Source organism: Ictalurus punctatus, chromosome 17, assembly GCF_001660625.3.
Source record: "Ictalurus punctatus breed USDA103 chromosome 17, Coco_2.0, whole genome shotgun sequence".
NCBI lineage: Eukaryota > Metazoa > Chordata > Actinopteri > Siluriformes > Ictaluridae > Ictalurus > Ictalurus punctatus.
In genome coordinates this window covers 4,747,151-4,764,286 of record NC_030432.2, presented here as the reverse complement: position 1 = coordinate 4,764,286, position 17,136 = coordinate 4,747,151, and the positions used below count along the sequence as shown (strand labels likewise).

Genomic DNA, 17,136 nt, shown 5'->3' with positions numbered 1-17,136 from the left:
AGGGTTCTTCAAACACATTTGATTTAGACTTTTACGCTGGTTTTCTTATGCTGAATTGGGGTGGCGAATTAATACCAGAGTCCAAAGTAATAAACGTAACATTAAGTCATATTAAAACATGCAATTATTTTTAAAATCGGTTTTATTGCTAATATAATCTCTGCAAACTTACAAAATCAGACTAAATGAACACTACGTTGCCCCTTTGTTCGTTGTTATATTTATATATACTTGTTCTTGTTTAAATGTCAGAGGAAACTCTTCAGCGCTCCGAATTTGGACGGAACCTTCCGTGGGAGAAGAGCAGAAACCCGGTCACTTCAGAACGGACATCAGACAGGACAACGCACGCAGTCAAGCTGCTTCCTGCCAAATTGTGATATCCGCTGAGATTCCGCTGCTGATCAACAAACGGATATAATCATTTAGTAGTTTAATGACAGGGACATGTAATACTCCGTTACGTTTACCGGTGTATTCGTAGTGGTAGTTTACCATTAGTGTTTAACCGACCATATATTAGTCCGTGCATGTGTTATATTCTTTCAAACTTAAATATAGGGGCTGAAAAGAAGGGAATCAGTCTTTATATTGGATTTTGGAGTGTGCGTGTTTTCCCCTTGTCTGAATGTAAACAGACATTACACCGGGTTTATAATAACAGCTGCATGCTGGAATAAAGCACGTAGGTTAGAGACTAGAAATGTATTTACTGCTTTGTTGTGACTGAAAGTCGATATCTTAATACCGTAATATCTAAATATCGCCATGGTTTCCTTGATCAGATTTGTCCTGAAATGTCCCATAGTCAGTTTAACTGATTTATACTCATTTTATTTTGAATGCAGCCAACAGAGTAGAATACTATTTCTACTGAACGTCTAAAATCTTACACACTTTACTGTTGTTTAGGTGGCAGCTGTGGCAGGGATTTATATTACATACTGAAAAATACAGCTCCATCTGACCAGCTCCCAGAACATAGGCGGGTCAAGCTGGTCTTTAGCAGCTGGTAAGTTGAGTTTCTTTTGTGTGGTTTATTAAAGGGGACCCATGACATTACATGGTGTTTGAACATGAGGACTGAAAAGCAGGCCTTCTTGCCCAACCTCACCGTCCAACCTCACCAATGCTCTTGTAGCTGAATGCAGACAAATCCCCACAGCCGTGTTCCATGGAAAAACCGTGGAAAGCCTTCCCTGAAGAGTGTAGGATTTTATAACAGCGAAGTGGGGTCCCACTCTGGAATGTGACATTTAATAAGCACCTGTGGGTGTAATGGTCAGATGTTCACATACTTTTGGCCGTATGGTGTGTGTTGAATTTCTATAATACTTAAACTGTTGTTGCTTACTCATTTTAGGTATAAAATTAGTTTTCTCCCTTGCATTTTTTTTTGTTTTGTTTTGGTAAGGCATTGTATGTTATACAGTGCATACTTTGTTGTATATACATCCTAAATGTTGCACTGACTAGACAATTAATACTAGATTATAGTATGTTACTATTTTTACAAAGCTCTTGGTGTACGGTACTTGTAAATGTTTGGATTTTTATGTGATTTAACTCATTCATTACAGTAATGATGTCTTTAAAAGCATTAATATGGCTTCCACTATGTTTTCCAGTGAATGCATTAGACATCTCAGGATGAGCTGAGGCTAAAGGGAATCAGAAACCACAAATCACCTCTTCAGAAGGACTTCAGTAGAGCCGAAGATGCTTCACTGTGCTCACTAAAGCACAGTTTTCCTGGGCCCGGTTTTGCAGGCGCAGTATCTTGTTCAGCGTCCCCTCAATATTTTGCTGCTTGAAAAAGTTGTCGGATAACAGGTGGTGTCTTACCAGATGTTGTCCTGTTATTCTTGTGGTTGGGAGAATTATCCCAGCTGCACTCACTGTGACAAGCACTATCTTTGGCCCGTTCGGATTCAGCTTCGTTGTCTGCAAGGCTCTAATGTGGTCTTCCTCCATTGTAGTGTATAAGCTGTCACCAGAGCAGGGAGACAAGTTTGCACAAAAAAACAATAGGCTATCCCACTGCTCGTACTCAAAAAAATAAATTTCTTCTCTGCAGTTGTAGCCATTCAAACAGTAGCAATGCCAACTACATAATCCTCAGAATGTTTCTGATTTGATAGATTACATATATGTATATTGAGCCTTTGTAGTAATTATGCGAATCAGTTTCTGCCAGGCCCTGCTAACAGGAGCCATTGTGCTGAACTTGGTGATCCTGTATTATATATCCCAAGCCCAGCAACAGATGAAGGAGAAACGCCGCATGCAGGGGAAAGGCCAATCAGTGTCGGGCCTGGGAAGTTTAGGGAGCGTAGGGGCAAGAGGCATGACAAGGGACAACAAAGTAAGAGGTCTAGAGGGTAGTTTGAAAAATCCTCATTTGACTGTTATCCTACGTGAATTTGAAGACTTTGAGAACTATGTAGGAGGCGTGGCTCAGTCCTTCCTGCACCGCATGCCAGAACTATGTTTCCTGGTAGTAGCAGACACCCTGCCTTACCCTCCTCTGGCACTCCCTGAGAACGCCCATTTACTGGTGCTGTCTCCGAGCCCAGAAAAGCCTCCTCAAACACATCGTCCAGAAAACCATGTGCAATCTGAGTTTGTACTGCTTGTGCCTGATGGTGTTGAGTTAGAGCACTGGCGGCAACTTGAGAGGCTTGTTAAAGAGTTGAAGGCTGAGGGAGATGGCCCAGTGCGCCTGGTTGCAGCTCCAGTGCTGACCCGTGCCGCTGTCCAGTGCCTGCACTTGCAAGTGAACCTCAAGGAATGGACAGCTACATACTCCCTTGGGGCATCTGAGAGTGGTATGTGCACTGCTTTGCATGGTGATGCTGTAGTTCTCATTCGAACTAAGGACCTTTTCAACCTATCAGTCCCACTTGCACGCCCCCTGCTGTCTGCTCTGTTTATTCAGACTGCGCTTAGAGGCTGGAAGGTTAAACTTCTGGAGGGATTTTCATTTACTGCCAACCACAGGCCCCTCTTTAGCTCTGCGCACAACCAGTGGAAGGCAGACTATCGTCTCAAGGAGGCTACCAGCCAACTAATGAGAAGCTTTGGCATTAAGCGATTGGTATGGCCTGATGGAAAGGACCAGTGGTTTGGCTGCAGCAAGGAGACATCGCGATGCTTCGGCACAGTGCATGATGACACACCAGAGTACCTCTATTTGGAGCGATGGACTCCACCCTGCTGCTTACATGCCCTGCGTGAAACTACAAAGCATGTCGTCAATATTCTGGAGAGTTCTGGTGTGCGCTACTGGTTGGAAGGGGGTAGTCTTTTAGGAGCAGCCAGACATAAAGACATTATACCTTGGGACTATGATGTTGATTTGGGTATCTACCTGGAGGATGTGCCCAATTGTGAATACCTTAAAAACCTAGATTCAGGGTCACTGGTGGATGCCAATGGTTATGTATGGGAGCGGGCAGTAGAGGGAGACTTCTACCGTATTCAGTACAGTGAGGCCAATCATCTGCATGTGGATCTATGGCCTTTCTACCCTCGAAACGGAGTTATGACCAAGGACACATGGACTGATCACAAGCAGGATGTGGAGTTTCCCGAGCACTTCCTGCAGCCACTGGTGCCCATGCCATTTGCTGGCATCACTGCTTATGGACCCAACAACCACCGTGCCTTCCTGGAGCTCAAATTTGGGGAAGGGGTAATTGAGAACCCTCAGTATCCTAATCCTATCAAGAAAAGTCTGACTAGTTAATGGGAGTCGATTGTAAGGTTATATACAACACCCTATGAAAGTACTGGAATGCCAGTTCTTTTGTTTTTCATTTACACTGAAAACATTTGGGTTTGAGATCAGAAGATCGGATTTTTGGCTTTCATTTCCTGATATTCCTGTTCTTAGTGAGGTCACCGACAGTTGTTTTTTGGTTTTTCTTCACAGCTCTCACAGTGTTGGACATTAACTGCTGTTGGTTTCCATGGCTGACTCATTCAATGTTTAGTTGTTCATACACCAGAGTGTTCTTTATTTTTCAGGACATTCTGAATTGTTGTATTGGCATAGGCCCAATGCTTATGCAATGGCTCTGATCGATTTTTTCCCTCTTTTCTCAGCTTCTAAATTGCTTCATATTGTTTGATCCTTTTTAACAACAAATCTGGTCTTCACAGGTGAACCCCAGGATTAAATCCAAGAGTAGACATTCAGAGACATTAATTGTGAAAATAAATAGATCTAAAAGGGCACACATGAGCAACAAGAAACACTGGTCAGTCAGGTTCTAGTGTATTTTGATAACTTGGAAAAATGGGTGGGTTCAAAACAAAACGTGCATGTTCGGAATTATTTAAAACGTCTAGATACAAATGAGGAAATGAAAGCTGAAATTCTGATCTATCATCTCATGTTCATCTTTTTTCAAATGAATGTGTACAGGTTTGTGCACTGCATGTTAATCATCAACGTCTTAAATCAAAGAAGATATTTTGGCCTTAAAAACTTTGAGTTAAATTACTTGTGCATATTTATATTACATTTGTGAATTACAAAAAGTGCTAAATGTAATTTAAAAAAAGCAAAAATGTATGCATTTTCTTGCTTATAGGGCCCGGCTCGATGTCAGAGTCCATTTTTCACACGAGTCGCCAACTCCAAGACAGTTTTACACACTAGTATGTCTTGTATATTTGTAAATTTTATAAATAAGTTATAAGATAAAGTTGATTATTTTGTTCTTTATAAGACTAGTTACTGAATTGGAGAGGAGTAGTGCTCCTGTGGGCTTAGGCACAAAATTGTTACCTATTCACTCCTTTGTGAGGGCTCTAATGCTGGAGTTAGGGGCTCACTATCTCTGCCCAAGGTACCAAGACTTTCCTGTAACGAAATTATTCTGGTCTCTCCATTGCTAATCCTCTCTAACATCTGGATGTGCACATCTAATTCTACAATCTTTGCTGTCAGAGTGCTAACTCATTTATATTTCACACAAGTAAAACTATTACTAAAATATTACTAACACTAATTACTAATGACAGAAGAATAGCTTAACGTCTTACACCCTGAATAAGCTCATGCCGAAATGTAAATAAATGAATGTACTTTTGTTTGTCGATGATTTCCACCAAGGATTTTGGGCAGATCCAATGCAAGTATTGTTCATATGACGTCTGGTCCTTAAGAACCAGTTTCATATTCTGAATTAGCTTTGGGGTCCAATTGTTTTGCGTTTCCAATAAACAGAGCCGAATTGTAGAGTCCTTTTTTTTGCATTTGCTTACTGGACTAACTGCACAACTCACGTGATGGAAAAACACCATAATACGTTTGATAGCAACAGATAACTATTGAATCTGAAGGAATTAAGGTATGGTTTTTAAAATGCTTTATATTTTGTGGTGGCTCTCATCTTAACGTTATACGATGTTGTCCAGTCTGCAATTATTTCATAAGTTTGATAGAGTATGAATTTTTGATAATTTATTTAGTGATATTTATGATGTTTAAAAGGACTACGTTCCAGGGTGTGTCACATGTTAAGAGAGAGATAGAATGAGGTTATTACTGGAAATTACTGGACACAGATTTGGTCTAATTAGAAATCAGATCACCAGCCATGACAGGGCAATTGTGTACCTGATTGTGATGTCTACAATCAGATATTAATGTTAATAATTACAGTACATTGTAATGGGTAGAATAGTCTGATCAACACCTGCCACAAACCAAATGTCCATGTATTAAAATTACACCTCAATAAACACATGTATTGTTTTAAAATGCCTGGCAAGATCTTCACCTGTCTGTTCTAGGTTTAAGGAGATAGATTAAAGTCTATGGAAAAACAGGAGGTCCTTTGGCATCTAACTGAAACCTTGCAATTTCTCCACTTGGTGTCAAAATTCATGCATTTTGTAAATTTTAGGCTTCTGACATTCCCTTTAGCACAATACCACGTTCAGTCTCCTTATCCAGACATTGCACAGATGGTCTTTTTCACCGACAAAACATTGAATTAATAATCAGTATGTGAAAGTCCATGGCCTTAAATGTTTTAATTTGTTTACTCAAGGATATGGACTGTCACATACTAGTGCATATGAAAATATTTAGTGTAAGATGCACTAAATTGAATTTTTACATGTAAAGAATGACAAGTGATAACCAGAATCTCATTACAAAAAACACTTTTTTAATAAAGACTGGTCGGAGTACATTCTGGATAATCAGCACCGCTATTCTCACACACCTCTATTGCACAGAGTAGCAGCCTGTTGGAATGATGCATCTTTCAAGTCTTTCATTGCACACATGGATGCTGATATACTTGTGTGTTGACAGCATTTCATTTTTGACTAAAACATTAAAATGCAGTGACCATTTATGACACTGGGAGGGAAAAAATAATTTAGACACACATACTAAAATACCAAGCAAGCAAAAAAACAAAAACAAAACCTAGAATTTAACCTAATTATTATTATTTTTTATTTTTATTTTTATTTATTTATTTATTTATTTATTTATTTATTTATTTATTTATTTTATTTTTTTTTTTTACACACAGTATTTGGAAAAGGCTAGTATCTATTGAAAAATCAACATGTAGGAAAATAACCCAACAACCAATAAGAGAAACGAGGTGAACGAATACTTCAGGCAAATATTTATATAAAATCAGTAACTCTCCTCAGTTCTTATAGACCCTAATTCTTTAACATTTTTAAATTCTAATTCTTAAAAATAAGATACGATAAACGGAACACGATCGTAATTTGACAGATTATAAGAACCAGCACATTGTTATGCAACATACTGAAAGCCAATGGAGACCTGAAAATACCTTATTCCAGAAGATTGTCATACAAGTGTTCAAGCAGCAGGACTGACTCAGGAGTGATAAATATATAAATAAAAATGACAAACTAATTGTCCAGACAGATCAGGTTCGAGGTTTTGACTAGATTACACACATTCAAACTGTGTCTGAAAAAAACGAAATGAAATAATTTATGGTTTTATAAGATCTACAGATTTAAATGTTACCTCTTGATAGTTTAACTGTGGAAATAACAAAAGGCATCGGACTGAAGATTGAAAAAGGTTTTAAAACCTAGGACCAGCCATTTAAAGAGTAAAGTCTGAAAAAAAATCCACCACCAAAAAGAAAAATAAATAGTTTGGACTACAGCGTAATCTAATAATGAAAATCCTTTTTGAAATAATATCCTAACAAAAGTCCTCTTTTGGCATATTTTCATATACAGTACATTTTAGACTACTATCCTAAATATTTCTCTAGGAATGGAGAAATGCACACATTAAATATTTAGATTTTTTTTAAAATCAAATCCTACCCTTTTCTTTTAGAGGAGGGGTCTTTAATCTTATCCACGAAGGGCTGATATGGCTGCAGGCTTCATTCCAGCTAAATAGGAAGTACACGTGATAGTTGATTGGAGACGAAGATGAAGCCTCCTGGTTGGCTGGAACGAAATCCTACAGTCGTCGTGGATAAGACTACAGACCATTCCATATAGTACAGGTTGATTCACAATGAACCAGATGCAAGAATGAATCAAATTGTGTGTTAGTCTACATTACAGACTCTCTTCCAGCGGTCCGAGGACCAGCGATTTCTAATTCAGCACCATTCTCAATGAGAGAGTAGTGCTCTGGTTTCATTGGACGCTCAGCTTCTTCCAAACGTACTTCACTCAGCTCCACCTCCTCTTTCTTGTGAGTGCGATCAACAAAGTGCTGCAGCAGCCCGGCCCCGAAAGCATCACCCTCCACATTGACGATTGTGCAAGTGCGATCTCTAAAAGCAGTAACATATTGGGGGGGGGGTTATTATTCCACACATCCTTTTACATAACCCAATCCTATTTCATCTCTTTCTTGTAAATCACAAGCTCACTCTAATTTAATAAGTTCTCCCGACACCTTTTCAGACTCCCCCTAATTTCACATATTTTACTCACACAAGCCAGTCTACAGCCAAGATGAGAGAGAGGTCATTAGTGGGCAATCCCACTGCCTCCAGGATGATCGCCAGTGTCAGCACACCTCCAGCAGGGATCCCTGCAGCCCCCACACTTGATGCTGTGGCTGTCACCCTGAAACAAGAAAAGGGACAATATGGAATAAAAGAAGCTTATGCTGATTCATAGCTTGTATTCCCCATTTAGACTGATTAGAAGATGGACGTCTGTACTCACAGTATAGTGATAACCTGGACAAAGTTGAGTGGAATGTTATTTAACTGTGCAATAAAGACAGCAGCCACACACTGGAAGCAAGCGGCTCCGTCCATGTTGACCGTGGCACCAATCGGAAGGATGAAGCGACTGATCTGCTTGGATATGCCATTGTTCTCCTCCACGCATTTCATCATCAAAGGCAGTGTTGCAGAACTAAAACCACATAACTGAGGTGAGGCACTACCCACTTTAGAAGACGGGATCTTACACTCCGAAATTCAATCACTTTAAACAATTACACTCATTTAACCCGCTATAAAATTGACATACATATCAATAAAACGAAATACAAATGAAACTACTAAACATAAAATAAAATAGGCTTTAACTGATATAAACAAAGCTCAAAAACCAACGAGGACATTTCGAAAAGAGCTCCACAGTAAACTGAAACGCTATCGTAAAAGCCACATTCATAGAATGTAAAACGTTAAATAACGGGGAGTAGTCCGAAAATTTAGTGTTGATTGGAGCATCATATTTTACCTAGAATGAAAAAACCCAACACCACCACCCAAGTCAAATAAAAATAAAATAAAAAAAAAAAGCCAAATGGTTCTGATTTCTTACCTGGACGAGGTTCCGAAAGCAGTCGCCAAAGCAGTGATCAGTCCCATGAGAAAAGAGTAGGGGTTCTTCCGAGTGAACACAAAGTAAATTAATGGCAGGATGAGCAGGCCATGCACTGCATGACCAACCAAACAGCAGGCAATATACTTCCCCAGGCTGGCAAACAGGACCTTTACATCCTCCATCGCAACAATTTTAGCAGCCACCAAGAACATGATACCCAGCGGGGCATACCTACAGAACATCACCTAAATTTAGCAAACAAATAACTACACCCACAGTGAGAATGCAAAGAACATTGGAGAGAATTTAAAAAAAAAAAAAAAAACACATTACATGAACTGATACAAAGCGATAAAAATATAGTATAGGCATGCATTTTCAAGCAATAAGCAACAAAAAGCAGGTTGGTTTTATTTACCACATGATCCAGGACACGAGCACCATGGTAGCCTCATTGAAGGAGTTAAAAAACTTTATGAGAATCTCCCCTTCTGCTCCCAATTTCCTCAAGGCCACACCAAACGCCATAGCAAACACAATTAGGCCCAGAATGTTCATACCGTCCACATTGTTACCCACTGGAACCTAGACACAAGCACACATGTGGGCTGCATAGCCTGCACAAACAGCTTACATGTTTATAGTTTAAAAATAAATTTTAAAAAAGAGACTACCTTTTCCAAAGTAATGTTGGTGGAATTCATGTTTATGAACTTATAACCAGTCGCATACTGTGAAAAAGAGGGGACATCAAACCATCAGAACATCTAACTGATGCAAAAAAAACAGCGTTTCCAGTCTTTATTATTCTGAATGAGTGTGCGAGTGAGCGCATGTGACTTTTAATCGAGTGTGCAAGACCGAGTGGATGTGTATGCATGAATGAGTGTGTGAGTGAGAGACTCACCGATTGAAAAGCAGCAGCCACCAGGTTGGAGGGGAAGATGTTTCTAGAAAGGACAAAGTAAAGTTATACACTAATTAATTGTAAGGCCTGTGTAAGAACCAAAAAGGAACAACAACAGAGGTTAGACCAATGAAAAGGACGGGATTCTCCAGATATTCATCTAACAGCAGCTCATATGGATGAAAACTCTTGTGTATCTTACCCCAACTCAACTTTGGAGTAGTTTTGGAAGCTTTAGTGCATGTACAGGCGCAAAAGGTTTCAAAAACTGAATACAAACTAATTTACAGCCAACATACAGTAGTAAACACTGAATTTTCTTTGCAAGTTAAGAATAAGAACGTCTTGTTATAAAATTTACTTACTGGGAATTTGCATGAAGAAATTTTTTTGTTTGTTTAACAGGAAACATTCTGAAGTTCTAAACCTTATGACGTAGAATAACTGCAAAGGCCCTGATCATCTGGTTAAACCAGGGTGTCCAATCTCGTCTGCAAAAAGGGCCGGTATAGTTGCAGGTTTTCATTCCTATCAAGCAGGAGACCTCTGATTCCACCGGTTTGATCAGCTGATCTTGGCTTTCAATAGGCTCAATAACCTTCTGCGTAATTGCAATGAAAGCCTGCACCCACACCGGTTCTTTCAGGATTCGACACCCCCAGCTTAAACAATCCCACCCCGCCTTCATGCACTCAGCACTCTCACCTTGCCATGCTTATATCCCATCCAGTGTAAAGATACATAAACGTGCCGTCAATGGGTAACAACAACAACAACAACAACAACAAGCCATGTTCATGCTAGGACACAAGCACATGATGATTGGATACTAAGCAGCAATTTATGCATAGAGGTCATGCAAAAACACAACACCACAATATCACATACAACGAGGTTAGAGTCTGGAATTCAGCGTGTCCTCAGGTGGCTGCTCAGGTTAACGTTTATACAGGTTTCTGCTCTAACCATTAATCAACCGTGTCCAAAGTACCAATTCACCAATTCAACAGACTAAAAGAAAATGTTCTCAGAGTACACAGAAACCTGACTTATTACTGCAGGGGTAGAACAACATTCCTTTCAGGACATTTACAGTCCTCATTAAAAGAGCTCCTACTGCTTTTGGAGATTCTAATCATCATAATGGGCACATAATTCTACATAATCTCTATGCTGATGCATTTTTGGTAACACTCACCCACACACAGTTAACAGGAATAGCCTGTGTTATGCATGGGTTGGATGTTAAGTGCATATGACTTGTATCACATGGCAAGTGCATGATTAAAAAAAGAAGGGGGGAAAAAGAAAAAAAAAAGGTAGTTGTGTTCATACAGTGAACACGTGTCTTCGGGGCAGAATTTGAGGAGGTATGTAAAAAGACACAGTACCATTGGTTGAATGAAATAAAACGCATAATCCTGTAAAACTGCTACCCTGCCCAGAACATGTTTGTTTTATCATAGGGGAGTGTACATAGAACCAACTACAGCCATCTTTCCTTAGACATGCCCACCAGGTTCTCAACGGCTCACCGATGGAGCTCTCGCAGTGACCTGGAATTCGCGAGAACATACGGGTCTATAGGATTAATCCTTAATCATTAATCAATAATCTATTTCACCGTTCCTCACTGCCAAGGAATTAACCAAGATCTTGTAGATACCTTCTGCACTCAAGCAATTGGAACAGGCAGTGGAGAAAGTGTATACCTCCAAGTAATGCCCATGAAGAGGAGTAGAGTGGTACAGCACAGTTGGAGCTGCATGACCATTCTGCTTAAAGGCACTCCTTTCATAAAGGCCATAGTGCATTTGAGCCCCCAGTGACACGTTCAACGGCTATGATGCCCCGGAATGGCTGCCATGTACCCCTTTAGTGTGCCTTCAGCTTCCTTCTAAGGGCATATAAAGGCCCATGTACTACTAGGGGCTTTTTGATGGTCAAGTGTTTCCTGCATTGTTGGCAATTCTTATGGAAAGGCTCGGGGGCAAATTAAGATTAAACCATACCAATACTGTACAAGTTGCCTTTTCGTTTTTACGTTTTTGTGTCCTGTGATACTAGTGATAATACTTCTCAAGCAGCAATGACCAAAGCAAAGCACTTTTTGGATGCACAACATGCCTTCATGCAGGAATATATTGAAACACAGGAGATGACAGGAGATGATTACAGTGCAGGTCATATGAATGTACAAATTTGAGCCATCACATTATTCTGCACGCGGCCCGAGCACAATTAGCTTCCATACCTGACGTGGACCGTGCCATGGTTCGGTTGAAGTGAACCCCAGACCACCATTTCAGAAGACCAGAGATCGGTTCTCTGGACCGCTCCCGGGCTCAAAAAACAGTGTTCACCCTTCCGCAAAGGCCACAAATCAGAAATAAACAAGTGTGAAAACAACCTAAATCTGTTCAAAACCAGCATTTGTTGCAATGTCCTTCAAATTAAACACTTCTTTTAATACTAAACTTCTGCAGTCCTTCCCTGTTCCATTTCGAAGAATGCAAACACCTGCTGTTCAGTTAAATGCTTTTGACATACTCAGAAAAGCCAGAGAGCACGCGCGAGATTTTGGCAACATTACATTATGGATAATTTGGGCAATGTTGTGGAAGCACTCGATAATATTATTCTCATGCCATGATGTTTATCTGCCAGTAGTCTTGCAATGCAGTTAGTAACCTGATATTAAATCAAACATAATTAATAGTTCTATATTAATAGTACTTGATCAAAAAGCTGAAAGAATATTAAAATTTTTAGTAGATGTCCAAAATAATCCACCTAATCTATTCGTTTATTAACCTATTTATTCATTTGTTAACGCTGGGGCGTGTGTGCGCAACAGAGAGCGTTTCCCTTCCCCATCGTGACCTCGCCCCATGCCTTGATCTCTCATTGGCTGTAGCTCGTTGCCACAGTCACTGCCAGTAACAACACTTTTCATACCACGTGACATGAGTCACCAGAACAAAAGATATTTAGCATGCCAAACATCTGCCAGTGATGACTTGGTGACGAGTTGGCGAGCCTCTTTGATGAGTCATTGAGTAGGTCACGATGATCGACTGAAAATTGCTCGCAGAGTTGCCTCCGATCAAAGTATTGCCTCGGGTTGTGTTAACTTGGCTTTATTTGCATTCCAAGGCCCGATTTGCTCCATTCCAACAAGAGACACTCAAAATAAAGGCAAAATAAATATCTGCTGCTTGTCACACCAAGAATCTGATCCTAAATTTATTTTGCTTGCCATTGAGTATGCAAGGGGAATAACTTTTATTGTGCGAGACCCCAAAATTGAAATTTGTGAATCTATACTCTATAAGCTATACTCGTACCTACAAAGGAACAACATTCACGAAATGTACCAGTCAGGATTTAGACCTCATCATAGCACAGAGACAGCGCTGCTTAAAGCGGTAAATGACCTACTGGCCTCTGATCAGGGTTGTGTCTCCTTGCTTGTGTTACTTGACCTTAGTGCAGCTTTTGATACCATAGATCATACTAGTCACCTTGATAGACTAGAAAATGCTGTTGACATTAAGGAAACGGCCCTCTCCTGGCTCAGGTCTTATTTGACATGAGACGTTCATTTCAAACAGGAAGATGCTTATTACCTTACTCTTACTTATTTCTGATAAACCAGAAGTACTTGTACTAGGACCACGTGTAGCTAGAAGTAAACTTTCTGATTACACAGTAACTCTGGATGGATTTTCTGTTTCATCATGTGCAGCAGTAAAAAGACCTTGGTGTGATTATTGACTCCAGTCTTTCATTTGATGCTCATGTAGATAATATTACTAGGACAGCCTTCTATCATCTCAGAAATATTGCCAAGGTAAGAAATATGTCACTACACAACGCAGAAAGCCGTTTTAAAAACCGGTGTAAACACAGAAGACAAGTATTCTGGAAGAGAGAAGAGAATAAATGTTGTGTTCTTGTTAACATTGGTGTCTGAGAACTGAACTTTGATTAAAAAAAAAAAAAAAAAAAAAAAAAAAAAATTCACAGCCACTAGAAAAACTTAAAAGTAATATACACACACATCTTATATTTTTAGATTAAAAAAAAAAACAAACTTATTTTTATTTATCTTGCACAACAACAGGTTTTGTCCCACTACTTTGTCATTGCATTATATTCCACTTTCCAGTCAGACTAAAAGAGCTTGATGGCGCTGTTCAAAACACACAAACTTTCTGCCTCCCTTTCTGGGTAGAATTCACATGAAATAAGAAAAAGTTTGTGCTTCTTAACGTTTTGCGTTCTGGTCTTCTGTGCCAACATTTAAGTGACTCTTCCCGGCGGTCAAAGACGATAGGCTGATCAGCTGAATACTGGGTTGCGCCACTTAGGGTGCAGGCGTGAATTAGCCAAAAGCAATCAATGGTTTGAAAGCACCAGTCGTCAGCGATTCACTATTTTTTATTTTTAACAATTACCACAAACAGTTTAGCACTCAAGTCTCAATCAGTGAACAATGAAGTTCAACAAAACAGACTTCATGTAGTAGCTAATGAAATGTTCCTGGTTACACAACTGCACTATTTCAGCATGTAGTATTAGCACATTTATAGAAGGGATGCATCTATTTATTCATTCATTCATTCATTCATTTATAATCGCACTACCCGGTGTCACCCAGATGAGGACGGGTTCCCTTTTGACTCCTCTCAAGATTTCTTCCTCATATCTCAGGGAGTTTTCCCCTCAGCACCGTCACCTCTGGCTGCTTGTTAAGGATAAATTCATACACTTAAAATCTATTTTATGAATTTATATATTTCTGTAAAACTGCTTTGGGACAATGCGCACTGTTAAAAGCGCTGTACAAATAAAACGGAATTGAATATGAAAATATTCTACGTGAGGTTTTTTTTTTTTGGTAGAACCTTAATACCAAACATTGTCATGTTGCACTTAAATAACAAATGTAAATAATGGTGACGGTATGCTCTACAGCTGTACGGGATCTATATGGGTAAGTGACTTACTTTTGGGGAACACAAACCTTCTCTCCTGTTTTTCATAGTTAGGACAGAAGGTAGGAAAGTGTAGTTTCTTTCTTTTTTGTTTAGAAAAAGGAAGGTACTCCTTGAAAGCAAAGCTAAAATCTTTTGTTTATTATTCATCCTCAGCAACAAATGCTTTCGTATTTTCTTTAATACACTTACTTCAAAACAAATCCGGTTTCTGCTGTATTATACTGTTACAACATTTTATAACAAAGTGTTCACTGCCTAAATCCGAGATACACCCACTTTTCTTTATTTTAAGCAGGCAGCTCCTCATACCTCCAGGCTGTTCTCTCTATAGAGAGTACACATTGACGTCACTTTCTCGTTGGAACATGCCCCCTCGACCAGACTGAGCCGGAAAACACCCAGCAAAACAGCTGGTTTTAATAGATGAAGCTGCGAAAACGCTAGTATAACTAACTATCATCAGATTAAATTAAAGGCAGTTGGTCTCAGCACTGACCCTTACAACCTGCCCAGGAACCTGAACTCCATGGACATCGGTTTTCCCGACATTTATACGTACCCGACTTCGAATCCAAGGAAACACACTAAGCAAAGCCTGAAGGTATATAAAAGCCTTGACGCCTTTCCCAACTTCAAGGGGGGATTTGTTGGAGAAATTAAAGTGACAAGAACACCAATAAACGAACATTCTGGTTGAATGTGGACACTTCTGTACAAATATTTTTATTTTATTATATCATTTTATCTGGTAAACCATAAGCTAGTTAGTCCTAGTCTATTTGCAGCCGACACTGCGTCCACTTAAGAACCATAACTATAAGAAGGTAAAAGAGAATGAATGAATGAATGACCCCCTATTGAAGCCTTGGATAGCTGCTGAGAAGACAGGGACAGTTTGGACAGGTCAGTGGACAGGTATGGCAGGACTTGGAGTGATGTTTGATGTCTGGAGTGAGGATGTGAGAGGACACACGTGTTAACAGTCGATCACAACATTTCAGACGCGTTATTTCTTGTTTTCGCGGAATTCACTCTCTATACTCGTACCACCGCTCAGTCTTTTTTTTCCTTCTTTTTTTTTTTGGCCACGCACGTACGTGCCACACGGAGTTCCGGCTTCCGTGACGTCACGAGTAACCTCACACGTCAGGTATCTGATGCAACCACGCGCCACTATTAACATCACTGACGCGTCTACTGGAATCTTACACACGTGTGACCCTACCGACGACGAATATTAAATAATGTATTAAATAATGTTTTGTAGTGACGTTTTGTTTCGTAATTTAATTGAAACAGACTATTAGCTGGAGTTCTCTGATTAATAAATGAGGAGACAGAAGGTGTTACCTTGCCTTCCCATTCCCTCTCTCTAAAGAGTCTAAACCCATTAACACAGACGGGCAATTAGAAACACGTCAAACTAGCTGACTTACCTTATTAGGTCTAAAAACGAGTCAATCACCTCCTTGGACTCAGGTAGAGTTTCAACAGTGGTGATCATTTTCGGCTTGGCGCCTTCAGATGAACCAGGCTTTATGATAAACGCCATAATAACACCGATAGCTGATGCAATGAGCGTGGTCACTAAGAAGAACAGCATGGCCCAGCCTCCCAGTTTCCCCAGAGCTTTCGGGTCGATGCTGGCAGCCCCGGACACGAGGCTACACACCACCAGAGGAATGATGATCATTTTCAGCAGGCGAATCAACAGTTCCCCGGGAAAGCCAAAATAGATGATCTGGATTTGGGTGAGGTTCGCATGTCGCACTCCAAGTCCAATACAAACGCCAGCTATTACAGCAGCTACAGTCAATATCACCAGTAGATTTGCCTTGACGATCCTCTTGAATTTCTCCAGGAGTGTTTCTGGAACATCTTTACTCTTCGCATGCCTAGAAACGAAAAGTTCATCGCAGTGCGCTTCGCCGTTAGAAATCTGTCTTTCTATAGTTAACTTCTCGTCCACCATTATTCCTTCAGATCTTAATACAAGTGCCGCGTCTCACAGGTCTAAACCGCGCTGCTGGTCCTACAATGCCGTCTCCGCCGCCGCGTCTCACACGTTCAAACCGTGCTGCTGGCAATACAATGCTATTTATGCTTCTGTTCTTCTACGGCTGTTCGCAACTTTGTTCATTAGCGCCACCCACTGATCTGGAGTGTGTACTAATTTCGCTTAGAATAAATTTGAGAGAACGCGATTTCGAACACGAACTGCTGCCTACACTCCAGTCCAGTAGGTGGCGGTAATGCAACTTAAGTTGGTTGCCAACCGCCGTTAAAACAAAAAAAAAAGAAGAAAAGGCACGAGAGAGAGAGAGAGAGAGAGAGAGAGAAATAAATAAATAAATAAATAGTACAATATTTTAATCAGTTCCGTTTTTAAGGCACTCT

General features: G+C 40.0%; 2 protein-coding genes across 4 annotated transcripts; one reads left to right on the top strand and one right to left on the bottom strand.

Moving 5' to 3' along the window:
* The first annotated feature begins 147 nt into the window (after nt 1-147).
* fkrp (fukutin related protein) lies at nt 148-5,248 on the top strand. Of its 2 annotated transcripts, none has more exons than XM_017490750.3 (3): nt 148-685; nt 913-1,012; nt 1,629-5,248. In XM_017490750.3, exon 3 carries the CDS (start codon nt 2,177-2,179, stop codon nt 3,746-3,748), a length of 1,572 nt encoding a protein of 523 aa, XP_017346239.1. In that variant the 5' UTR covers nt 148-685; nt 913-1,012; nt 1,629-2,176; the 3' UTR covers nt 3,749-5,248. The 2 variants fall into 2 exon arrangements, with proteins under 2 accessions (XP_017346239.1, XP_017346238.1); XM_017490749.3 differs by having other exon boundaries at nt 148-689.
* A 915-nt stretch (nt 5,249-6,163) lies between these two features.
* Nucleotides 6,164-16,828, bottom strand: slc1a5 (solute carrier family 1 member 5). 2 transcript variants are annotated; one of them, XM_017490748.3, is made up of 8 exons: nt 16,176-16,828; nt 9,737-9,779; nt 9,504-9,560; nt 9,248-9,414; nt 8,827-9,060; nt 8,215-8,409; nt 7,978-8,112; nt 6,164-7,814 (listed from the first exon to the last, which is right to left on the bottom strand). In XM_017490748.3, exons 1-8 carry the CDS (start codon nt 16,709-16,711, stop codon nt 7,589-7,591), a joined length of 1,593 nt encoding a protein of 530 aa, XP_017346237.1. In that variant the 5' UTR covers nt 16,712-16,828; the 3' UTR covers nt 6,164-7,588. The 2 variants fall into 2 exon arrangements, with proteins under 2 accessions (XP_017346237.1, XP_053543156.1); XM_053687181.1 differs by lacking the exon at nt 16,176-16,828 and adding an exon at nt 11,991-13,546.
* Between the last annotated feature and the right edge of the window lie 308 nt (nt 16,829-17,136).

Bases quoted from the DNA above. Each gene is read 5' to 3' on its own strand.
- fkrp (XM_017490750.3), top strand. From the start codon at position 2,177: ATGCGAATCAGTTTCTGCCAGGCCCTGCTAACAGGAGCCATTGTGCTG.
- slc1a5 (XM_017490748.3), bottom strand. From the start codon at position 16,711: ATGGTGGACGAGAAGTTAACTATAGAAAGACAGATTTCTAACGGCGAA. The intron at 9,415-9,503 runs GTAGTCTCTTTT...GCTTGTGTCTAG, and splicing joins CCAACATTACTTTGGAAAAG to GTTCCAGTGGGTAACAATGT. The intron at 8,113-8,214 runs GTGAGTACAGAC...TTCTTGTTTCAG, and splicing joins GTCCAGGTTATCACTATACT to GGTGACAGCCACAGCATCAA.